Source organism: Lates calcarifer, linkage group LG9, assembly GCF_001640805.2.
Source record: "Lates calcarifer isolate ASB-BC8 linkage group LG9, TLL_Latcal_v3, whole genome shotgun sequence".
Lineage (NCBI taxonomy): Eukaryota > Metazoa > Chordata > Actinopteri > Centropomidae > Lates > Lates calcarifer.
The window spans coordinates 22,872,984-22,899,568 of record NC_066841.1 but is presented as its reverse complement, the minus strand read 5'-3'; the positions used below and the strand labels follow the sequence as shown (position 1 = coordinate 22,899,568).

The 26,585-nt window shown below is 38.4% G+C and overlaps 2 protein-coding genes across 2 annotated transcripts; one reads left to right on the top strand and one right to left on the bottom strand.

Moving 5' to 3' along the window:
• Nucleotides 1-219: 219 nt before the first annotated feature.
• naif1 (nuclear apoptosis inducing factor 1) lies at nt 220-8,286 on the bottom strand. The gene is made up of 3 exons (XM_018699143.2): nt 4,355-8,286; nt 2,882-2,932; nt 220-2,032 (listed from the first exon to the last, which is right to left on the bottom strand). Exons 1-3 carry the CDS (start codon nt 4,797-4,799, stop codon nt 1,482-1,484), a joined length of 1,047 nt encoding a protein of 348 aa, XP_018554659.1. The 5' UTR covers nt 4,800-8,286; the 3' UTR covers nt 220-1,481.
• A 377-nt stretch (nt 8,287-8,663) lies between these two features.
• On the top strand, nt 8,664-24,884 carry mvb12ba (multivesicular body subunit 12Ba). The gene is made up of 10 exons (XM_018699180.2): nt 8,664-8,981; nt 13,340-13,462; nt 13,957-14,064; nt 14,300-14,396; nt 14,571-14,700; nt 15,499-15,642; nt 18,422-18,516; nt 19,009-19,064; nt 19,184-19,243; nt 21,770-24,884. The coding sequence occupies exons 2-10, from the start codon at nt 13,352-13,354 to the stop codon at nt 21,854-21,856; spliced, it is 888 nt and encodes a 295-aa protein (XP_018554696.1). The 5' UTR covers nt 8,664-8,981; nt 13,340-13,351; the 3' UTR covers nt 21,857-24,884.
• Nucleotides 24,885-26,585: the final 1,701 nt, after the last annotated feature.

The following is a 26,585-nucleotide window of genomic DNA, read 5'->3' as shown; positions in this document are numbered from 1 at the left end:
TCCATTGGGAATTTGCAGTGCTTTTTTGTGATATACAGACCTTCTGTATGAGCTAGCTAACACACACAAGCCATGTGGTAACTGAAAAATAAAACATGACACAGAAGTTAAGCAAGTCTGTCTCAATGGAGTACTTTTTTTCAAAGCTACAATAAATGATTTTTTGGCCAGCTAATGGCCAGCTGAAGGACACCACCACAAGCTGAAAAAATCACCATCTGACATATCATCACTTTATTAAATTGTTAACAGCTTCCTATTTACACATCCAGCAGATGCAGAGCAACATTAATGTTCATATGGAGTAGTGTTTTGGCCACCTGGTGAATGGAGGGATATTCACTCTCCATTTGTCTCTGGTTTCAGCTTTAGAGAAAAATATCTGGCTCTTTAGTTGCTAAATGCCCCACTATGTTCACCAGCTGCTCTCTAACCATGACTGTCTGCTGCTCACTGCAAGGAGTGCAGGCAAAATGTAAAGGTTCTTAGGCAAAATAACCAAACATATTCTTAACTTTGACTGATGTTCTGACCCCTTCACTTACTGTGAGATGCTTACTGAGACTGCCCTTCAGTGCTACTAATACCCTGGCCTTACATTTCTTCACTGGCCCTTAGATACTGTAATGTCCACATATAATTGCAGAGCTGTTCGATCAAAGAGATGGTGCACTTTTAAAAGCTCATTTCAGTTGAAGAACTAGCCAATGGATTTACAGATTTGCTTTCACCAATTCTATTATTTACAGCCATTTTCTTTTTAAATATATCTTACTTACTGTTCACGTGCCCGCAGACTCAGAACAGCACTTTGTTGTTGTGAGGGAAATGTCTTTGGGTTGTTGTTGGCAGAATGTAATTTTGAGTATTTAACAGTGGTATTCCAAATTTTCAAAAAGAAATACTGTATTTCACAAAACACACAGATTTAATCCTAAAGATCTACAGTTGATCATGATAAAAACTTGTTTACACACTGACCTCTTCTGGTTGATCATTAGTAATGCAGTCTGTTGGAAAAACAGACTGCTGTTTTCTTTTTCTTAAAATTTTATTGAGTTCTGATGTCAGGGTGCAAACTAACTGAAGAACCCAGCTGACACTGGCTGATTATTCTTCATTCAGGGTAAACTGCATAATTACTTGAATAAACAGAATTAAATGTTCAGCCCACATCAGGGTGATTTTGCATTTTGCAATAAAAATATAATTTCATTATCAAGTGTGTTTTAGGAACATAAACCAATTACTGACTGTAAAAAGTAAAAATGACATTCTCAACGTAACCTTTCACTGTTTCTGTGACTGCTTTTCGCAAAAACAAAACAACGTAAAACAAAAATAAAATTCTATGCATGTCTCCCTAAGGCAACTCTTGACAAGCTTTTCATTGTTCAATGGAGCCTGTGTGCATGGAGTCCTTTGTGTGCAATGCAGACAGGAGGCAGTGGCACACACACGTTTACACACACACACAGTGTCTATTGTGTCTCCTCAGCTTGCTGTGGAGGAGGTGGTGGTGTTTTGGGCCTGCTCTGTTCCTCTGCTCCTGACCCATCAGTCATTCCTCCTGCTGCTGAGCTGCTGGAGTTTGCCACCTCTGTCCCACTCTGCAAGAATTTGCGTAAGTCTTTTAGAGCAGGCCTGAGCATCTGCACTAATGCGAGCAGGGCAGCCTGTGTCCCTTCCAAGGCCTGGGCCTGTCTTTCCTGGGCGAATGCTTGGGCCTCCTGGGAGCGCCGCATCATCTGCAGCAGCTCATTCTGGCCCTCCAGGTGCTGGGCGATCTGTCGGATGTGGACGTTGGTGACTCTCTGCTCCTGCAGCAAACGGGCGGAGTTGAGGGCAATGCGGCTCTTCAGCTCCTGAGGTTTGGCCTGACCCTGAGGAGGGGGCGGGGAAGCTGAAGATGAGGTCAGCATCTCTACTGGAGCCTCGACAGCTGCCACCACAGTGGGAGTGGAATCACTTACAGTGGTGGTGCAGTACTCCACCACACCTCCGTCCTCTAGGGTGTGGTAAGTTGTTTCAGCTGGGACAGAAAAGCTCTGTTTTATTAATCTGTTTTGGTTTATTTGACAGGGACAGATACAGTACACAAAGAAAACTGAAAGCAGCTATCTGATGCGAGTATCATAGTGTTTAGAGCAGATGTCCTGATCTAGTAATTCTCTTAGACTTAGACTAGACTTTATTGATCCCTTGGGATGACTCCCTCAGGGAAATTAAGTAGGTATGTATCTGTCAGAAGTGGGATGCCATGTCTCATGTCACACAAAGCACCAGTTAAAGGAGTACTTCAAGATTTTGGGGAATCTGCAAACAATGTTTTCTTACTGAAGTTGAGATGTAAACAATCCAAAACTCTTTTCATCCATTATCATATATTATTATTGCAGGCTGTTAGGGGGTTCTCAAGTTATTTTTTGGTCACATATTGATTTTAGAAATTGTCTTGTTTTGTCGTGTCTGTTTTGTAGACGCTGTGGAGGAAACTGCACTGTAGCTTAATTCTGATGTTCGATTTTCTTTCAGTGCTTGTAAATCTAATCATTTATTAGCATATGTTTGTAAGGTGCTGAGCAAGCTGGTAACCTAAATACCTTCTATGACTTTTCAGTTTAGCTCACTCTCCTGATACCTTAGCACTGAGGGCTGGTTGGGGTTTCGCTTGGGGACCTAAAAAGAGTTGACCTTGTCCCCAGCATCTTCAGTAGCACATTAAAAGATTCTTTTCTAATGAATTATTCAAATCTGATATGCATCAGGTATCTGCTGTTGAGATTCCATGAATGCATACCTGCTTTGTACAACAGCTGTTCTGAATGTCAGATATACAATTTCACACAGATCATTTTGCATGAGGAAAAAAAAAACTTACCATTTAATGGCTTTGCTTCATCACAGACTGCACCTGAGCCAGCTGGAAGAGCTAAAAATAAACACAGACAATGTAATTTAATATACATACATATAAAACACTAAATCCTAGTGCAAATACAAGGCTAAAACCCGCTAAAACACTTGTATGGTCCTTTAACATTGTTTTCTGTGAGGTGGCACATGTGATTCTCTGGATCTGGAGATCAGGCTAATAGTAATATGGTAATATGCATGTTCCAAAATGAGATTCTGGATCATGGAGAAAAGGAGGAGGTAGTGGAGGAAAAGTAGGACAGACATTTGGAGCTTTGTGATTCATCCACCGTACACATCAATGGCTAAGAGCTCATACACTCATCTACAGTGAGTCAAGGACACACAACCATTCCATGAAAGTCAAAGAGTCTGCAGGGGTTGCGTCCCATTTTAATGCCAGTTATAAAAGTATGTAAATTGTGTAGTTGCCAAAGTAGTTTCTTTTGTTACTTAAATCTTTATTTTTGAATTGAGGGAAAGTAAATGGACTGTACTTATATAGCGCTTTTCTAGTCTTTTTGACTGCTCAAAGCACTTCACACTACAGATCACATTCACCCCATTCACACAGTACTTGATCTCTACAATGTGCTTTCTAACACAGACACACATCGGAGGCAATTTGGGGTTCAGTATCTTGCCCAATACCCAATACCATACTTCGGCATGCGGACTGGAGGGGCCAGGAATTGAACCACCAACTTTCTGATTGGTGGGCAACTGCTCTACCTCCTGAGCCACAGCCGCCCCAGTTGCCAGAAAAAAGTTTCCCTGCGCTCACCTTGCTCACTTTAAAGTTTTACATGTAGACATACTGTACAAGCAGGATGTGAGACATCACAACTAGTCTGGGAGCAAATTGTTGTTGAATATACAACTGATAAAAGATTGATGTGGAAACTTGATGTGAAAACAGTTCTGTGGCTCTGGAGGGGCTTTGTTCAATCTGAAAAGACTGTTACTTGGGCCTGGAGACTATGCATGTATAAACAGGGGCACAAGGGAAACATAAACATTAACATTTACCAGGCGCAAAGAAACAAAAAATAAACTTTGGAGTTATTATAGAGAAATGTAGGATCCAATGATTTTAAAGCTTACCTCATACTAGGGAGAACAAGTCAGTCTGTGCACCTTTAGCACTGTTTAGCTAATCTGGAATCTGTATTATACCATGCCCCTCCTCACCCTAACAGGTGGAGGCAGATGGCCGCAACATAAATAAAAACTTGACTATAAAGTGTTCACATTTGCACTTGAAGCAGGACTTAGTTCAGCTGAATTAAATTTTCTGAACAACATTTGCCTTTGAGCTCTGAAGATGACTCCACCAGAGGGCAACACATGAACTGTTTTCTTATTATAGCAGCATACATACATGGCTCCTGTCATTGTTTCCTGTGCATGTTCAGAGTGGAAACTTCTGTCAACTTACTCTCTGCCAGCGTGACGGTGGTGGCGCTGTTCACTGTAACAGGTAAAGTTATCTCAGCATCCGAGTCTCCTGCAGGTAAGCTGATGATGGTTGCCTCCCCCAGGAGGTTACAGATCCTCTGCTGCATAGCAGTGAGGATGACGGGAACTGGAGTGCAGTCAGCGGACGTCCCCTCTATAGCAGCACGCGCCTGGGCCACTTTCCGCCGGACTTCTGTCTTCATGTCAGACCACTTCTTTTTCACCTCGGGTAACTCCCTTGGACAGGTAGTGACAGCGTTCACCTTTTTCAGGATATCCACCCACGCGTTATTCTTTGCCATGTGGGTGACTCCAGCATTGAAGTGGTTAACCAGTGTGTGCTTTTGTTTCTCTATTTCTTCCACAATAATTTCCACCTCTCTCTCCGAGAAATTCATTTTTCTCTTTTTCGCGACCGATGCCATAATTACAGAAATTCCTCTTTTAAAGAGGTAATTGTGCGTATTGTACGTAAAAATAGTAGGATTTACTCAACTGATGTGCGCAACGTAATGGCTTCCAGAATCGGCTTCTTCTTCCGACCAACAACGCTTACGGTAGATGTGCTCGAAGCCCCGCCCACCGCCAGCCCATTGGTTTAGTGTCTCGCGGTCATGCTGTATTCTCTGTTACTATTGGCTCAATCAGACACCAATCACTCAACGAGCCAAACAAACTATGTTTTTCAAAAGCCAAAGAAAAATACTCATCGTTATCTCAGTTTATCTTTAAATCGTAGTTGGTGAACATGGACAATTTGGTCTCTTTCTTTTTTAAAATTTCAATAGTTTAATGAGAACAACATACAGGCTGTGCAGGAAGGAGCTATTCCAAGTAGCAGTACACTAGAAAATGAATGCACACAAAAAATACATTTCCAACAAAGTCCATTTGACAAGACAGGAGAGAAAGACATACTGTGTTAAAAACTGTGTGTGTGTGTGTGTGTGTGTGTGTGTGTGTGTGTCTGATTTGTATAAATTTCCATTTATACAAATCTCCATTTATGTATTTATGTTACCTAAAACTGAATAGTCTACATGAGTAATAACAAGACAAAAACAGGAGTAACAACACTCTAATCCTATATTATGCAGAGCTGAAAAATGTCACTCAAACCCAGTTGAATTGCAAAAGTGCATATTTAAATAATAAAATTAATGAAGGCTGAATTCCATGTAGCTAATACCAACTTAATATAATTTTACCTTTTTTTAGCTTAGGTTTTTTTTTTTTTTAAGTATAAACAAAAACACAAACAAGACACAACTACACACAGGCTCCCACTGAGATACACTATCAAAAGCAGCACTGAAATCTAGTACAGAGACAAGTCCACTGTCTGATGCAATTAGGAGGTCATTTGTAACTTTGACCAGTGCTGTCTCTGTGCTATGATGCACTCTGAATCCTGACTGAAAATCCTCTAATTAACTGTTGTTCTGCAGAAAGTCACACAACTGATTTGCAACTGTTTTCTCAAGGATTTTATAGAGTAAGGGAAGGTCAGATATGGGTCTATAGCTAAGATAATATGTCTGGATTGAGAGTAGGCTTTTTAACAAGTGGTATAATCACAGCTACTTCAAAGGACTTCCTGAAGCAGCCTAATTGGGATGGGGTCTACTAAGAGACAGGTTGATGGTTTAGTTGAAGAAATTGTTGAGGTTGATGAGGGTTGATAGGAGAAAAACAGTTTGGGTATATATTAGGTTTCACAGCTGTTTGTAAGGATCTTGTGTTTGGAAATAAATCTTTGCCAGTTGAGGGCAGGTGGAATGAGGAATACATGGATCAGTCAGTCTGGCTACAGTGCTCAGAAGAAACATGGGTTTGTTTTTATTTTCTTTTATAAACCCTGTACGTGCCAGTGTCACAATTACATCATGGAGGTAAAACAGAAGAAAATCTGGAGGCAAACACCAAGCACCTCAGAGGAGTAAGCCATGTAACCAAGTGAAAATCTTATCTGGCTGTGTTCTTCAGTGCCAGAATCAAAGGAGTAACTGGTAACTTACAGAAACAGAGAGAAACATGTAGGACTGCTGCTCTGTTTCCTGGTCTCAACTCTGAAAATGAGAGTAGCTCTATGCTGTCCCCCTGATCAGACCAGGTCTTCACCAGAAAGTCTTCAAATTTTCTACAAAGCCTGCATCATTTGCTGGACACCACATCAACAGCCAACACTCAAATGATGGCATGCAGCTGGACATGTCATCACTGGTCAGTTTAAGCAGGGGTCCGGAGGAAACTACAGTGTGCAACATTGATTTTGTTTTTGTGACTCAACATTAACTTTGGTGACCTCCAACTGGTGCTAAAGTAAGCTAACCTTTTATCTATAACTGTGTGTTCAGGGTTATTAAATGTTTTTTGTAAAAAAAAAAATTGCAAAGAACATGGGTCTGCATTTGCCTTAAGATGTTGACTCTGATGCTCAGGTGGGTTATTTGTCATCTAAAAGAAGCTAAAATAAATGTTTAGACTTTATCCATCACACTGTTTGGTGTAGATGAAAATGTATGTTGAAATAGAATGTTTTCACATGTAAAACAGCATGCAAAGACTTTGCTGGCTGTGTCAATTAATCTAGAGTTATATTTTAAGAGCACGTAAACTGTCCCCTTTTAGATCTCTTCTGTCTTTCCTTGAAAAGGCCATACTAGATTCAAGGTTGTGGACAGGTTTCACTCCTGTATATATAGAATGTAAATAAATCTAAAGAATCCTCAAACAACAATAGCTTGAGCAATGGCTTGGTCTAACCACTGAGATGTAGAAATCTCTGGAGATGATTGGAGGAGAGTTTGTACAGCACAAGGCCAGATTATCAACATTAGATTTAAATTGACTGATATTAAATAGATCATGTATACATAGGACTCCCTCCCAGTTACTTTGCTCTGATAAAAATAACTGTGATTTATATATTAAATGTGGCACAGAGGAAGACACGTTACTCCACTACCTTTGGAGCTGGCCAAAAATTAAAACATTTGGTGAAAATGTTATACAAACTATATCAGATATTATCAATATTGGGTTGCCTGTCTGTACTTTGGTATTTAACCTTGGACTACCTCCACCTGAGTTAAGACTGTCAGGTGCAAATAAAAAGACACTGTATCATAAATGCTTGGAAGACAACTGAGGCACCTAGAGGTGGACATTGGATTGAAAGTCCCTCTTACTGCTTCACCATGGAAACTTATTCAGTATAATAGTGACCTATTAAAATGTGTGCTGAGTACTTGTAAAATGAGAATGCTGTATAAAGATATTATTGTAATATGTAGTATTATTCAGCTTAACTGTAACAGTAGAATTGCCCTTCTGTGTAGACCTTTTTTAAGTGTAATTTGTTAATTCTGAGAACCTCATAAATATTTCTCACAAAAAAGTTTGTAATTTACAACACTGAAGACTTGACTAAGACAGAACTTGAACGAATCCGAGGTGAGTTGTGCTGTGTTTGTATAGAAAACAAAACCATAGAAGGGAAGCTAAAATTAAGAAAAAATCAATACACGTAAACTTAAGCCAATATTGCAGTACAGTCTAAAGGTTAAATGAGCAAGAGTAAAATTGCAGCATCATGTAGTAAATGTAGAGTTACAAGTGGAAATATCTACCATAATAACGCAAAATTGAATAGTGTATATAACATGATAAATATACATAATGAGGTGTCTCATGACATAAATAAGAGGCTAATTTTTTTTTTTTTTTAATTTCACTATCCCTGCCTTCATAATTAAGATATATCTCTTCTAAAGATCTTAGGGTGCAGTACAAATAGACACATCAGCTTATTGTGTTATATCAAATACCCACAGTTGTCTCTTTTTTCATATTAAATTCAGTTGACTGTATTAAAATACCACATTATATTATTATTATTATTAAGGGAAAATCTGGATGAGAAGTGTGTTTTTTGTGTCGTTGACAGTTTATCTGCTATTTTGACAGAATAAAACAATTAATAAAATAAGTAAATAAATTAGTTACTCATATAGTTATTCAATCTAGAATGCGCAAGATCAATACACATGGAACATTTAACGTACGTTTCACATTTTTACGTGCATTTCTTGTCCTAACAATGGAGCTGACCTGAGAACCCAGCCTCTAATAAAAATTTTGAGGTAAGTATTTCAGCTTGATATACACCTGTCACAACACAGTAGTCACGAGGAATACATGTTAGTGAATAGACGTACTCCTCCACCGAATGCCAACATTTTTTCACGGATATGTGATGCAAACATCCGAACTCAAACGACACTACATCTTAAGCAAGTGTTGTGTTTATTGTTCAATCGTAGGCACCAGGGCGTGAATGAGGGGAAGGCTCCTCCAGTTGGTTTGCCGATCACACCCCCACTCCTCATCCCCTCCAACAGCTCCACTGAGTACCCATCTGAAACCAATGGCTGGAGGACCACTATGCAAAAATATACAGAGCGGCTAATGTTTTGGAGTGTTTTGTTGATTATAGCAATTTCGTTGAGATGCGATTCTCCCCGAAGCTGTGAAAAGGTGTGAGTGAGGATAACACTGAAGAAAACAGACGAAGACCGGTCGGATCCAACTGTTAACATAGCTGGGTAGGTGGACTACTAAACTAGTTAGCAATTTAGCTAGCATTAGCAGCTACAATATATTCGGTGTCTTCAAGCAATAGCATGTCATGTAAAGCTTTATCTTAGGCAGTGGAATACTATAATGACTTAGATGTGAGGGTTAGACTCTTAAGTCGCCTGCTGGATAATGTTTGGTCAGGAACACCCTAGACAAGTCTGACAGCCTTGCCCGTTGGTCACAGCTGGTGTGTGGACGCTACTAGCATGCTAACTGACTAGCTTGTTAGCCGTGTCGCATAACAAGGTTATCTGCGCTACCGTTAACATAAGGCTGACAAACCACGGGTTAAGAAAATAAGAGTGACAGATACAAGCACACTATTGTTTAATCACGTGTTATTTTGACGTGGATTAGGCTTCGTAAACAGGTTAGTTATCTACACTGTTAACACTTTATGTTGAACCACAGAATCGATGGGTACCTTTCCCATCCTAGACATAGCATCATGTTTACTGATGATTTTCTTTTCAATAGAGATGCTATCGTGATAAAGAATGATGTGACATTTTGCTAATACCCTAAACAATGCCTTTACTCAACAAATTGTTTTAGAAATGGTCCATGCTACTACTCCGAGTTTTCAAGTCGCAGTTGTGCAGTAGTTTGTGGTGTTGAGCGTTAACTAAGTGGTTGTCAAAGAAGTTTTTTCAATTAAATAAATATTGAGAAAGGGCCATTCCACCGAATGCGTGCTATTTCCCCAGTATATTCTACGTATAAATATGCATGAAAATGCATTTGATTAATGAACAAAATGTCCTCCACGTAGATCTAATTACAAATTTAAGTTTACAGCACCAGTGAAAACTACAATACATTTTATCATGAAATAAAATTATTAAAGTGTTTGTTGTGTGACTCAATATCCCATCTATGCATTGATTTAAAAAAAAAGAAGAAAAAATATATAATATGGGACCTAAATACATATTTTAGTTGAGACCCCAAGTTTTCAGTCTTTTTACCTTTACATGTTCTCCTCTCCAAAAATTTGGAACAATTTGGAAGGTTTTTGAAAAACAAAAAGTTATATCTCTCATTTTCTTTCCTGTATATTTGATGATACTGTGCCTATGAGTGAGAAGGTCTATTGTAGCATTCTGCCCTGCTACCTAAGGTATTTTTAGATCATTATCGTTCATTATATTTGTTTATTTCATGTATTTACTCATTTACTCATTCTATGGGGAAAACTTTTCCTTTATTTGAGTAACTCTGTATGAGTATATGAGTAACAGGACTGCTCAGTAAGTTAGTAAGGAGTTACTGATGTGTTTTGTCTAATAAATAAACATAAACCAATATTTTTTATTGAATTATTTTTTATCCAACATTTATACAATTGTTTAATAAATTAAATGTGAAAACAATTGATAAACTTGAGGTTTGGGTCTCCTTTAAACTAAAAAAATGGCTTAAAACAAAACAATACAACTTCCACACATATATTGTGGGGGGTTTTTTTGTTTGTTTTTTTTGTAGCCACAAATATGAATTATTTGACTGTGTTTTGTGTAACCAACTATTTCTTTAAATTAAACTTGATTGGGAAACAAAGGAATTAGTTGATGTGCTTTTAAACATGCTTTCTGAATGACACACAAGTTTTAGTAACAGGACTGAGAAAAATGAATACATCTTCCACTTTGAAACCATGAAACTGACCAATATACATTTTGAATAGCTAAATGTGTTATTAGATCAGTGTTTTTATTTAACTTAATGTGATAATTGTGTTGATGCTACCTTAATTACAAAACAAAATTCAACAGTTGGTTTGTCAATAAACAAGTAAATTATACTAAAGAGCTGAAATAAAAATGAGTGTACACAAATTAGATAAATAACATAAATGACATAAATAAAGTATACCCTTGTTTCTTGGGAGGGTGGGGGTTCATGTTGGTGGCCCATTCCCCCAAGACAGTGGTAGGGGAAACACTGATACTTGGAGCTACTTGAAGTACAAGTAAAGTTAATCTTATTCCTCTATATTATGACTAAAAAGATCAGGCAAAACATGTTAAATGTATTTCCATACAGCATGTAAATGTATTAACCAAAAGGCATGGGCATTCTTAAGAGCTCCCAGAGTTCTTTTTGGCAACTATTACAGGAGCTGTTTTATACTTGGTTACCTGGCAACAGCAAGAGAAGTGATGAACCTTGTTCTAAATTCAGTTACCCCAGCCCATATACTTGACACTTGGTCCTGCCTTCCAGTTTTAGCTTCTTGAACTTCACTGGATAAATATGTTGTTTCAAACCAGCTTCTGGTCATTTATGATGAAATGGTCACAGCTGTGTTGGATAAGAGTATGACATCTCAGAGAAGTGTTATGAGGAAGGGTGCGTGAGCAAGTTTAGTCGGATGTAGATCCCTTAGTCAGCGTAATGGCCATTTGGAGTGGCTACAGTGTGTGTTTACTTTCAATCAAACGCAGAGACCAGTATTACAAATTATGTAAAAATCACATTTATTTGGGAAACAGTAGGAGGCGTACACCAGTTGCCCCATTATATGAGTCCCCACCTCACCCTGTCTCTACAAGTCAAGAAGTCAAGTCGGGGCAAAATTTTGAGCTGTGGAAATATTTAGATGACAAGTTCTCTTTTTACATTTTATTGATTTAATTGATTGACTGGAAACTATAAATAGATTGTTTGATATTTGTTTCAGCTGAAGTTGTAGATAATGTATAACTTGAAGACTTTGGTACAATAGAATGAGATCAGATGAGAGACTTTCCCTCGTAGTTTCATAGGCCAGACTGGATTTAGATCTGTAATGCAACACTACTCCATCTGCCATTTCTACCATGATTAAGACTCTGCTGCAGTGCTTCTTCTCAGAGTGCGAATGGGTACATGTCTCAGTTCCTTATATAAGATTGGCAGACCTTTGAAATGAGCCTTAAAACCTTCAGTGACTTTGCCCCAACCTTGATGTTAATCTTGAATATCTATATTCTAAACCTAAACATAATTTTACTGGTGCAAGAACTACCTTAGAGAGTCAACCCTGGGCCAGAAAATAACTTTATTCTATAGTCATATCTAGGGCTGTCCCCTAAAGGTTAATGAGCATCAGTTGAGAAGGCCCTGAGTTGACTAATATTTTGTCAGTTGACTCAATGCAGTTTTTTTGCTACCCCGTATTCCACAGAGCAGTGCAGCAGTGACTGGCTTTAAACTTTACAACCATCTTGTCTAGAAATGATTGAAGCTCAAAAATAACTGTGATGGAGGTAGAGACAGGTGATGGAAATAGTGTGACACTGGACAGTGCAAGGCAGAGCAGTTGGCTCATTTCTGTTGCCCACTCTGATACTCTCAGCTCCAGTACTGCCAGCAGGAGCGACACTCCATGGAGCATTAAGATTTCTGGCATTTTATAGACCAAACTTTTAATTGGTTAATGCATTCCATGTCTTAATATAATGAACTACCTAATATAATTCATATAATTTTGTAACATGTATACTTTAGTTTCTCCTTTCATACTATGTCATTGTTGCCACTGTACATTGCTGAGTTTTTGTCATACAGGAGACCTGATAAAGCCGTAGGGTCTATGTCCAAGATCTGAATTCTTAATGTGAGGATCGGTCAGAATAAGCCACCGATGTGCATGTGAAAACGCATTCAGAAGCAGGTTATGTGTTGTTCACCTATAGAAATGATATCAAAAGATATGGTGGTGGATGTGGTATGTCATCTCATGGGTCTGCAGTCTCCTGAGTTCAGAAGCCCTTTTCTACTGAGCTTTATTTTCTCTCTATGTGTCACTGTTCTGGACACAGGACTGTGGTAGTCAAGGAGATGCTATGCAGGAAGCTTCTGTTGTCCAGGCAGCTTCAAGAGAGTTTCTGCTCTGTGTAAATCACACACACTGCTTACGTCTTTCTATATCCTGCCTTGGTGCAGATATACTGCAAGGCTGGAAAGTGGGATTTTAGTAACTCAGAAAAACTCTTCTGCATTACTTCAACTGTTTAGATTCAGTGAAGTCACATTTATGAGGTCTTCCTTGAATCAGACAGAGGCTAAAGTGTTGATTTTATCTGGATCTTGTAGTGGCAGATAAACCTATCCAACTGTTTTTAAGTAACACTCCAAAAGCTAAACATATTATTATATTAGTAGTCAAGACAAAGAAAGGCTGCAAATTCTCACAATTGCCCAATAGGTAAAGTAGAGGAAAATACAGTATTTCAGGTAAACTGACTTTGTCTCAGGTAATTTAGCATATCCCACTGTTCTCCTACTTCTTCACACCAGTTTCCAAGAAATATATTTTTGATATTGCTTTTTGTTTCAGAACTCTACAAAGATGCCTGAGGTCCGGGAACTTTCTGAAGCTTTGCCAGAGATGCCCATGGACCCAATCACTGGTGTTGGAGTAGTGGCTTCCAGGAACAGGGCACCAACTGGATATGATGTGGTCAGTCACTCTACACGTCTAAGGACAGATGGATCGTGAGCTACTTAAATCTTTGGAAAATGCTGCAAAAAAACTGCTTTTGCTGCAGCTTTAATTGAAAATGGAGCTTAGCATATACACATGCCATGGTGGTATCTTTGTGTGCATGTTGGAAAAAAAATTCAATATTACAGTATATGGATTGTGTTCCATTTATGTGAAACAAGTTACTCACCAGTTCAAATTTGTTTGAACATGACTTTTTGGAAAATGATAGCCATAGTGTAAATGTATTCGTCTGTAGATGTGGATGCTAGCATTACACAGCATCTGGGGGACTTGAGTTCTTAGCACTTTGCTTCTGTTAAGTAGCAGTTACATTTATTAAGCATTTGGCCTGTTAAAAAATCTAATGTTACTTTTCTGGTTGATGGAAAAAGCTCTGAAACAGTGACACCCAGATAGTGTAATTGTCATCTCAGCTTGATGACCCTTTGTCCTTTGACTGCCTCCAGGTCTCTACAACAACAGATGGCCTGGATGCTGACCTATGGAAAGATGGCCTTTTCAAATCCAAGGTGACCCGCTACCTCTGTTTCACCAGGGTCTTCTCTAAAGAAAATGTGAGTTAACTCACCTTACCTACCAGAAAATATTGTCGCATGCATAATGTGACAGTATTTTCTTATACATAAAGCATTTGAATTAATTGTTTGGTGGAGATTTTGAGCTGCTTAGCCTCACTCTCCACTCCATTCCCACTTATTCTCTTTTTTCCTGCCTTGGCCAATTTTTTCTGATAATCTCTCTCCATTATTTGTCCCCTCTCTCTCCTGTCCTTTATCCCTTCCTCTGCAGAGCCATTTAGGCAATGTTCTTGTGGACATGAAGCTGATAGATATAAAAGACACACTGCCTGTGGGTTTCATCCCGATCCAAGAGACTGTCGACACTCGTAAGTTACCGGGTCAAGAAGAAAGGCACTGCTGTGATAAATATGTCTAAAAATGATAAATAATAAAAACTGTTGCGTTAATGTTCAAAGAATCTCTTTGGCATTAATGTATAATTAATTAACTGACTGTTTGCCATGGAGTGATTGCCTGTCTGTCTCTTTTGTGTCCCACAGAGGAGCAGGCCTTCAGGAAGAGGCGACTCTGCATCAAGTTTATTCCACGGGACTCCACAGAGGCAGCTATCTGTGACATCCGCATCCTAGGACGCTCTAAGCAGGCCCCTCCTCAGTACACCTTTATAGGGTGAGTAGCTTAGGATTACTTTTTAGTTTATGTTGTAGACTTGACAAATAATTGTCCACAGAAGAAAATCTAAAAGCAACCAGACAATATTGTCCAGGATTTTAGCTGTAGTTGAATCTAAATTACCATTCAAATCTGCAGTTTCAGCCCTCTCCATACATTGAAGCTACATATATAACTATATATTTTTACCGGATGAAGGATTTCAGTCATCGGATATCTGGATCTTAAGTCATCAGGGAAACAAGCTGAGCAAACTGAATGATAGACACTCAAGGAATCTTCAGTGGGAGAAGCTGTCTGTAGTAATGGCAGTGGTAGTGAAAACAACTCCCGTGATCCCACGCTTTTTCACAACATCACAAACTCTGCCTTTTGTCATTGTTTGGATTGAGAGACTCCCAGCTGCTGTGATTCACTTAAGAAAAAACCTCTGTCCACATGTGTGAACTGAAGCTGGAAATCTCTCTGCTGAGCTATACAGAGAAGGAATTTCTTGTAACTGAAAGTCACATAGGCTCTCAGAGGGTTAGGGTACTCACAGTACCCCAACCTCAACAGGTCATGCAGACCAGAATGTCAGACAAGCTCATTGTTTGATCCAGCTTCTATCTGAGGGTGGGAAGTGAATTTGTACTAAAATAACAACAGAAAATATGGCATGTACCAGGCACTCTTAATTTGAAGCTGTGAACATGAGGAAGTGCACATGCTTTATGTGAGGTCTTTTCACTTTTCTTTTCTCATAGGTCTTTTAGGCTCTTTCTGCTTATTAATGCTTACTCACTTGTTTGACAGAGAGCTCAACAACATGGGAATCTGGTATCGCATGGGGAACGTGCCTCGAGCCCAGGACTCCACACACACACCAACCACCAACAATATCCAGAATGTGAACTCCTCCTCCAGCTCAGCCCCAGTCCCAGCAGCTCCTATGCCCAAGTATGTTCATGCTAATTATGTGTGTGCTTACATTGCACACATGCAAAAGTGATTCATCTTCACTTATGCAAGTAGCTCACATGTGTCCTGTATTTACACACATGGCCAGGCTCACTCCTGAATCAAGGAAAGAGGATGTTCACTGTCCTTGAACATCCCTTCCTCGAGGGGAAGGGAAATGTCTGTATTCAGATTACAGGTAGGAAATAGGAAAAGTTGGCACTTTGAGCTGGCAGACAAAAAAGTATTCTAGTAGTTGCCATGCTGAAGAAAAAAAATGAAGAACGTTGTCTCTTGTGAAGTTTAATTTCCAATGAACACCTGATTCTTTGTCAAATCACTTTGAATACTAGTTTTAAATTGTGATAATATAGTGCATTTTATCACAACATTAGCATTGGTAGTTGTATCTCTACTGTGTCCTGAACTAGAGTTGGATCAATCTCTAGTTTTGCTAATGTAGTTCGGTCTAGGAGTTTAAACTGATTTGATTTTATCTGAAGGGGCTGAACCAACTTTTGTCATTGTGACAGATTCTGACAAATTAAAAAGTAGGCTTCATCAGCAACCTGTGATGACAGCATCACAGCACCAAATCTGTTGCATTGTGTGTGTGTGTGTGTGTGTGTGTGTGTGTGTGTGTGTGTGTATAGACATTCCCATAGAGCTCCTTGCCCCTCCCCTCTGCTTCAAGAGGCACCAAAACAGTGACAGAAAGTGGAAACTGAAAACCGGTGACATCATAGATGAAGAAAAAAATCTACAGATTGTGATTGAAAAACACATCATAATGCAAAAGAAAAAAAAAAATAGAATAAGATGGTAAAATTGTAATTTTTTGATGCCTCAGTGCCAATACAACTTTTTCCAATATAAATATAACATTGACAGTGTTTCTATTTTAAGTTTAGGTTGTGTTTCCAATGCTGAATTTTATTTTCAGTGTCAAAATTTTACTGTCACTGTTCTGGCTCCACAGAGAAGCACATTCAGTCAAAGACTCAAAATTGCTCCACTGAACGCTGCAGGAGGTCCTTCCTTCCTGTGGCCATTCAGTTATACAACTCCTTTCCTTTCTGTACATCTTCATCAGTATTCTGCTGTTAAACTACTGTTAATTTACTGTATTACACTTTTCATTCAGTTTACCTTTACATTTCTGCAGCATTTTTCCATACTTTGATTCTACCTCATACTTTTTGCACATTTACATTAGTGCATTTTCTGTTCACTTACTGTGTATTTACTATCACTATTTTATAGTAGTTTTTACTTGATTACTGCCTCTGTGTATTGATTATTCTGATTTTGATTAAGTCACAGGCCAAATTCCTTTTCTCTTTTCAGAGAACTTTTCAACTAGAACTTAGAAATGGTCTCAGTGAAGGCCTATAGATACTCCACTTGGCTCAGTCACAGGTAGATTCAGAAATCCCACCAACCCCCACAACTCTTACATCTTGTTTTGATGCTTTCAGATTAATAGAATTTCATGTTTTTGTTTTTAAAGAGAAGCTCCAGTATTATTCCATATACCTGGCCAAAACAAGTCAGGTTACCTAGCGGAACTAGAACTGTGTACAACAGGTGTTGATAGAGTTGCAATCCAAAAAGTCAGTGTCATATTGTTTGATGTTTTATTATGCAAATTAGCAAAACAAACTGTCATGGTGGTGTCATTATAAGGACATTCATGTCTCTAGGTAGTCCTAACTCACAGTAAACTAAATAAGGGCATAAAATGGCAGATAATGATAAATAGACCAGGCCCACATACACCATTCACTATGACACCTGGTTAATACTTGCCCTCAGATCACATGACATGAATCCATTTAACAGCTCATTTAGTGACAGATACTTTACATGTAATACAGTGAGGTAATATACTTTATCATCTAACATGAGAGGAAATCTATAGTTAATAACTGATTATTTAACAGAGCTATTTGTAAGTAACTATTGCTGCATCGATAACATTAGCATTAATAGCTGTTCAGTTACCAGTCTAGAGGAAACATTGTGAGTTCAGCATCAGGCTTCATTCCTTTACTCACCAACAGTAACAATAACAATATTTTACTTCTAGTGCTATCACTTTTCTGTTACTGACGTTTGCATGCTAACCAGATAGCCCCAGCCCAGCCTTTCCAATAGCAACTCTCTGTGGTGTCTGGTCTGCCCTGAAGAAATAGTGCCAGTTAGAGGGCATACTATAACCTGTTGTATTATGAATGCAACAGTGGCTGAAGTTCTTGGCCAGCAACCATCATCACCACCCACTACCGGCATAAACTACATTCGGCACCAGAGAAAATTTACAAATAGTGTTTTTTTTTTTTTAAGCCGTTTGTCTTTTAGACTTAGACTTAGACTTAGACGGACTTTATTGATCCCTTTGGGATGACTCCCTCGGGGAAATTACGTTTCCAGCAGCAAATACAGGCAGAAGATGTAAATAAAATAGGAAAGAATATAAATAGAATTGGATTGAGGGTGATTTAAGATAAATATGCAGAGTATACTGGACTGTGTGTGGCATTAACATAAATAATAAATATGGCAGCAGCAGAGAAATCATAAAGAGACTACAGCCAGAGCACAGCTATTTCTTTGAGCCATTGATGAATATGGCAGCAGCAGAGAAATCATAAAGAGACTACAGCCCAGAGGGCACAGCTATTTCTTGTCTTTGAGCCCATTCCTCTGTGTGCCCCTCTAGGTTAGATCTCAAGAGTGATTTTCACAACTGTGTACTTTCTATTCTATTTGTCCCAAGGCATATTTCTATGACCCTTCCGGCCAGTTTCAGAGGGAAGAACACTACCAGACCAGACTATGAGCACCAGAACTCCAACCTGTATGCTATCTCAGGTGAGCAACAGTTTATTGCTATCTTCTTCTCATTAGCCGCATTTCTCTCTTAATAAGCGCGGCTCAGTGGAACTAACCAGGCTTTTGTTTAAAAGTTCAACAGAATGTCTCAGTTTCTCACAAGTGGTTACCTCTGGCTCCGTGTTCTTGGTCTCCTGTCTTTCAGAGAACTAAATTGAGTTTTACAGTGAGCATATTTTTGTAAAGTGAGGTCATTATGGTCAATGTTCATGTCTTCACAGGGCTGTTAGGGGTTAGGATTTAGTTTTTGGAGTTAAGGTTACTGAATAAAGATCTGATTCCATTTGGGGAAAAACTGACTTCAGGCATGTAGTGTTGATGTAAGGCAGTAAAACTTACTTATTTTTGTCATTTGTTTAGCAGTTGTTGTCATTCTTCATTGTGATTGGTTCATTTTTTTATCCTTATAATCCTTTGGTTCTGCCACAAAAGACTCATTTATGTAGCACTTATTTGAACTGACTTTTTCAGCAATGGATGGAGTGCCCTTCATGATCTCTGAGAAGTTTGCCTGTGCCTCGTCAGATGTAAGTTACCTTTACTTATCTGAGTTGAGTGTTAATTTTTTTGGTGGTGGGTTTGCCTGATATTTTTCAACAGGTTTTATATGGGCAACTAAGTAACCATCACTGCTCTCTATGTTTAGCTACAACAGGTGGATCTGATGGGCATCACTATCAAGTCACTGGCTGAGATTGAGAAAGAGGTGAGTAGACAGATGTAGTCAAGTTAGAGTTATAGTCCTGCTAATATTCATGGAGATCCCAGTTTAAACTAACACAACGGTACTTTTGCTGAACAACATCGGCAACTAGAATTACAAGCAGCAATTGGGCACAGGACACTTACGGATTAAATTCAGTTGGGCTCCAAGTCTAAGCATTTAAGGGCACTGGAAGCAGTAAACCCTCTGCAAGCTAACAGCTCATGTACAGAGAACAAAGCCTAACAATTGCTTGACCTGAGCTCCGACTGCATAATCCTGCTCATTGAACTGAAACACAGCCAATGGGCTTTAAACCATTGGCTATCACTCAGGTATGCACTTCCTGTGAGAGATTGTTCCTGCTCAACCCAAATTACACAGAGCAGGTAAGGTAAAATTATTCCATAATGTTGCTTTAATACAGAATGTTTATCCATCTTGTCTATCAGCTACAACATTCAGTTTTAGATTTAGTTTTTCAGTTTTGACACTGTCAGCCACTTTTAACTCGCCACAACACTGGTAATTTCAGCTTTAGCTGTGTCTGTTCTCAGGACAGGCGTGCAGGTAGAACGTGACACCAGAGCGACTCACACTGTCTGCATTGTGCTGTTGCTCTGCTCTCCATTTTCATCAAGTATCTAACTCCACAGTTAGTTTGGTTGTTTGGTCATTTCAAGACCAGATGTGGTTGTAAAGTTTACAGTCTGTCGCTCTGTTGCTCCTGCAGTGCTCTGTGTGTGAACTGCGAGGCAGCTAAAATAAAGTGTAACGCGTAATGCGTCCACTGACTCTTTGTTGTAAAAATAATTGCAGTCTTTGCGGTTTGCAAATGGCATTAGTTCAAATTGCAGTTGAAATTTCAATAAATTGTTCAGGTACTCCCTTTTAACAGTAAGAAACCTCTGACAAACCTGGACTCAGGGTGGGCATCTGTTTGCCTCAGCCAGTTGAGCTGAGAGGAGAGAGACTAGGAAAATCTGTACACACCATTCCTTTACCACCATGTTTTTTGACTGATAGACTGAAGGCCATATATCAAATTTTGTGTAGATAAATTCAAAATTAAAATTTTTTTTATTGGATTTCAAATTATGCAGATTGGCAAAAAATCCATCATGGCGGACATTTTATGGTCCATGAGGCTTTTTTGTGGAGCACCTTGAGCTGGACTTGTGTGTCAAATTTCAAGTCAGTTGGACGTAAGGTGTGAGGGGCATGGCCAAAATAAAATTTTTGGGCCTTAATTACAGCACCAACATGTAGCCAACCGTGCTTATATTTCTTGGAAAGCACATGCACATCATTTACAGTTATTAATTAACTTAAGTTATTAAGTTTCATGCTTGTAGCACATTCCAGCTCATGGCAATTTGAATGATGGCAGAAGACAAAAATAATTAACTGGGTGAATTTCAAAAGGATTCTACTCCTTTGGGGTTAGAACCCTAATATTAATGATAATAATAATGATGATGTTAATAGTTGAGTAGTAGTGGTAGATCTGGATCCTGCAGCTCTGGAGTCAGAAATACTTGCAGAATGCAGACAAAGAGGAGAAGCACAAAACTACAGGGGAGAGAGAGTTAATGACATGCAGCAGTGAGAGAGAGAGAGAGAAGCGTTGCATTGGGAAATATACATTTTCACATCATTTTGGACCATTATCTTTACAATGCACAACACAAGTTGTTGTTTCATACTCAAAAATGAAACACATGATGAAGTGAGAGCTATGTCCTCAAGTAATCCTTCACACTTTCGTGAGTGATCACATTTTATACCTTCCACCACTGGAAAATCGAGACTTAAAGTGAACAGATTTGATCTGCAGCTTTGTTATCTTCTCATAACTACCTGATAACGTAACAGTTTGGACGTCTGTTGACAACTCACTTTCCCAGTGGCCACCAGTCAGCTGAGTCACTGTAAGAGTTGTATAGTCTTATATGACAACCCCCATCTTTAAACCTAAGGTTCATGGAAAATAAATAGTGTCTTATATTACAGTTAATACGGTATCCTTCCTCTCCAGTTTTTTTGCATTCAAAATGGTTGGGTGCCATGCCTAAGACTTATAATGGTTGTCATCCACCAAATGTGGATTTGAACTTGTCCAAAACCTGCCCTATTCACCAGATATGGCACCCTCAGACTTCAGCCTCTTGTCACATTGGTTGGATGTGAAGAATTCTTAGAAAATAGTGGCTCTTAAAATGATTAATATTTCCAAAAACATATGATGTGTGCTCTGGTGTTGTCTTGAATCATCAGATGCTTCAGCTCCATTTTTGGGGAGCTGTCATATCATCCATCTTTTTATACAGTTATTGGTCCCAACCATGTAGAAATGTTCTTGTGATTACGCACTGTGTCCACCAGAGGCCAGTGTGGTCCTTAGTTTGATTTCACTGTGAATCACAGATGACACAGAGCAGATGGCTTAATCAAAGTTTGATTCAGTGTAGAATGACATTATTTCTGTCAGTTCATGTTACAAATAACGGTTGATTCTCCGTCTGTCAGTATGATTACAGTTTCCGCACAGAGCACAGTGCAGCAGCTCGCCTTCCTCCCAGTCCAACACGGACCTCTCTGAGCTCTGAGGCCTGAGGAATCCTTCCAACCCCACTCCATCAACACTCAACTCCAGACACCAGCAGGAGAGACCTGTACACAACTACTGACCTTCCCACAGCAAACAGTGATACCCCACCTCTCCAAAACAACTGTACTAAGAAGAAAGAGGAAAAAATAACAACAAAAGATGAATTTCCTAACTTCTGGGAGACAATATGGTCTTTCTGTGTTAGTTGTACTCTGGAAATTAAAAGGAAACTGAAATGAAAACACTGAAAGACAAGCAGAAAACTGAGGGACTCTGCATGTGGCTGAAACCACTATGTACATTGATGACATGGCTTTTAAAATAGGACGCCCATTGGATCTATTTTGCTCAAGGAAATTGAAATTGAGAATCTCATATGATTTTAAAATACATGTTTCTCAAAAGAATAATGAAGTGCTCCCCTGTAATACAAATAACCACACCCCTTCTGAAGAACTTGCTCAAACAACATAAAAGGAACAAAAGGAAAGAGTCTGAAAGCAGATGTCATATTAGCCTTGTTCATGACATACCTGCTGCGCTGTTCTGAATCAAGACACCAGGAGGGCAAATCATCACATTTCATGTGTTGGGAATACAAAAGGAAACTTCATGGGAAATTTTTTTTCAAGTTTGTACTGGTTTTCTTTGTGGGGATTTTACTGTTCTCTAGATGTTACTGTGATATACTGGTGTGACTGTAAGTGCACTTTGTGTTTGGGACTTTCAGTGTGCTTCCTGTTTGCCACAGATATTCTGTAAATCACTTCTTTACTGTCTACAGGAGCCAGCAGCTTGGGTTAGATATAGGACCAGTTTAGTGTTTAAAATTTCCTAAACCAGGATGGATGTCACTACTGGGCCACTCATACCACTATTCTTATGATTTTGTCAACCATAACTAATGTAATATCTGCTGTTGTAGGGCTGGGTATCATTTTCCCTTATTAGTGATGACTTAACATGTAAGAATTTTACAGGATGACAAAACTACCTTTTTTTTACCTTACTTTGAATAACTATGACCCTGGACAATTTTGTAGCAGCCCGTTTTAGCTTAAACACCTCTCGTCAGCATTTTAAAATATGCTTTAAAATCTCCAGGGTTAGCTCAGAGGCCGTCCCACAAACATCCATTTTTGTCACGAAGACCGTCTACACCAACAGAGGAACCCAACAACTCTTGGTCACTTCTCAAATGACAACATCAAATAAGAGTGACATACAGAACTAGGGTTCTTTGAATTCTGGATTAATTCTGTTACACACTTACATCTTCAGCCCTAAGCAATCATTCTATCATCAACCTTTCTGAGGAAGTGTTTATTGTCTATCTTGAGTATCAGTTACCTTGATATTAGAAGTAGAAACCTTCATGATCAAAATAAAGTTGAATGATTTCTGGCATTGGAAAAAAGCACAGGTCTCATTAAAATAATATTCAGTTCATGGGAAATTGTGTTTCCTTTTTTTTTTTTTTTTTATTAAAATCCTCTTGACAAATAGAGTGTACACAACATACCTCCACTTTTGGTACCTCTTATTTCTGATTTCATTCGGCAGCAGTAAGAGTACTGAAGTTTGATACCCAGCCCTAGTTTCTTTACAATATAAGAACTGTCTGTAGTTTTTTTTAGTATAAGTTACTTTTCTGATCACAGTGTTTAACAAACAAGAAGATGTTGCAATTTAAGTGTCACAACTTATAATTCTTTATCATACATGAACAAAGGCAAAGTTGTCAAGCAAAACTGCTCTTTTTTATTTGATTACACTCATGATGTGAAAAAGATTTTGTGCCTACAGTGCATGTTTATCCTCTGTAATGGTAGATCTCCCTGTATCCTTTTAAAAAGTGTTTTGTTTAACTTGAATGAGTAAAAATGATTTTAGAAAGTCTAATAACTTTGATTTAAGCAGTTATATTTTTTATCTGTTTTTACATGAGAAGACAATGACCCTCTCAATACCACTAGAGATCACTTCTAATGAGACTGAAAGAGTAGAACACCATGAACCTTTCACTTGGCCACAGTCACTGTTCTGCAACACAGGCACTGTGTAACAAAACTGGTGGATCACAGACTTCATGTGTAACTATCTTATCATTTGTAGCTGTTATATAAAAAGGATTTTTCTTGTCCAGGAATAGTGTAAGGTTCCCCTAATAATGTAATTGGACGTAGCAGTTTAAAGTGGCTGGTATGAATCCAGTTTAGGCAGATGACAAACCTGAATGCTTTTTCCCCCCAGTATTATATAAATTTCCATAGCGCCAAGTCCATCAATACAACACTCATGTCATGTCATGACACGTTTTCATCTACTAATTTTTCCAGTTGTTTTCACTAAACGGTTTTTTTCAAATACTGTTAAGCTACAGACACTAAACACACATACTTTTAATGTGCTGGGTTTTTTTTTTTGACAGTTGGCTGTTTTTGGAATAGTATCTTTGGTTTGAGATGTCGCAGTTTTAAATTGACTGTTACATATTGACATTAAAAGTCAATCTTCGCTTTGGACACCATCTACATACAAAAGGCACTTTTGAAAAAGTCCTTTTATTTTATATTTTTGTTTGATTAATGTATTAGTCATTTCAGTATTGTGACTATGTTGTTCTAAAGGCTCTCTGTTGTTTTCAGAAATGTAACCTGGGGTGAAAAGATAAACAGCTCATGTCCATGTGAAGCTCTGTGTATTTGAGATGACTGTATCTGCCTGCTCTTTGATAAGCTACACTTGTATCATTTATCAGCTGTGGTGTTTACTTCCAGCCAGTTTTGCTGAAACATTTAATATCTGACTAATACAATGTCTATTAATGACAAATAACAGTCTTGCTTTGATTACATCTGTTAGTTTGCATGCATGGTGACATGAGGTGTCAAAGTTTTCAATAGTACCTTTTCAGCAGTAGTTTTTGTCAGATTTTGCCACATAAATCCATTTTATTTGCTAAAGAATGAACAAAACCACATCAGTTGACTTTGTATTATTTGGGAGTTTTATTAAACTATAATGAACATATGTCCTTTATCTAAAGTCTGATTTTATTTTGATCATAATCATGATGTCACTCAACTTCAAGCCTGAACAATACAGAACAGGTAAAGATGTTTAAGATGTTTGAGAGTTTAAAAACATGGTGTACATCGTGCATCTCAGTTTGAAACATTATTGGGGTGGAGTGAAATATTCACTATGTTCCTCTGTAAGTTATTTTGTTGTTAAATGGGTGGCATTTTATTCCTCAGGAAATAACAAGATATAGTTGGTAATAGACATGGACATTCAGCAGGACAAAGTCAAAAATTGTATTCCTTTGGAGTCATAAAATCTGAACACGCACACAATACATGAAACACACATTGATATCATTCAGTGTGACATAGACTTCATGGATATCATTGTCTTTGATGTCCACTGTGAGTGAACGTCCATAAATCCATTTAGAAATCATAGAAAAATCACCCCTCAGAGCTTATCTGAGAATCGTCACAAGTTAAAGTTAAACGTTTTCTGTGGTATCAAAGTAATCCAGTGATAGTCTGTACATCCTTGGGTTCATTGCAGGCTGGAACTGCTAATAGCTAATTCCCAATAGTTTTAATAGTGCTGTTTTTACCCAAAGAACATTCTCTGGATGCTAGATGGAAACTGTTGTGTGTGAAGATCCTCCTCCAGCATCTTATTTTTTCTTTTCTTTCTTTTCTTTTAATCCCTTCTTGTTATTGGATCTAAACAGCCTCTTGACTGTGTTTAAACATAACCAATTTGTGCCTAACCCTAACCATAACCTAACCTCAGTTCACATCATATCCCTAACCCTAATTAGGATACTACAAATTATGTTTTGCATCGGTAGAACTGGGTTTTGGTCCCTATGAGGACTGCTGGTCCTGATGTACTGTAAAATAAACAAAAACATATACACAACAACAAAAACTATGATTAATATGTTTGCCCGCAATGTTTTTATCCATGACTAAGAAAGGAGGATGATTGGACAGTGCCAGCTTTGAAAAAATTAGACTTAAATTTAGTTTTAAAAATAAAACTTTTCCAAAATCTTTTGAAATTATATTTCAAACATTAATATAATCTAAATATCTAAATAGTGTATTTACTGATACTTCCATACTCATTTCATTGAGTTAGGCTGTTGTTTCTGTAGCATAGCTTTGCTCATCAACCCTTTCATGTATAGTGGTCACTATAGTGGACAGCTATTAAAAAGCAGTTTTCTTGTATATGCATGTGTTTTGATGGTAAAGTTGCACAACAGCCGTCACATTGGATGCTAGTGTTATTCCATACACTGCCAACCATTTACTAGTCAATGTAAGTCTAACACAAATTTATCAAAACCAAGATGGCCGACAGATGGCCAAAAATGAACCTAACCTGTGTGTCTTTGGACTGGGGGAGGAACCCACAAACCCAGAACCTTCTTGCTCTGAGGTAGCAGTGCTAACTACTTCACTACCACTCAGTTATCATGACGACTAAATGCTTTCTCTTGTATCATGCTTTACCCATGCTCAGCTTGTCCTTTATATGTCTACTAACATGAATAGTCTTTCAGAAATCTCTTGTAATGTTCCAGTGTTCCACTTCCACTAATGTTCCACTTTATTTGGAACACCTGTACATCTGATTATACATGCAATAATCCAATTAGCCAATCATGTGGCAGCAGTGCAATTTATAAAATCCTGCAGTAACTTT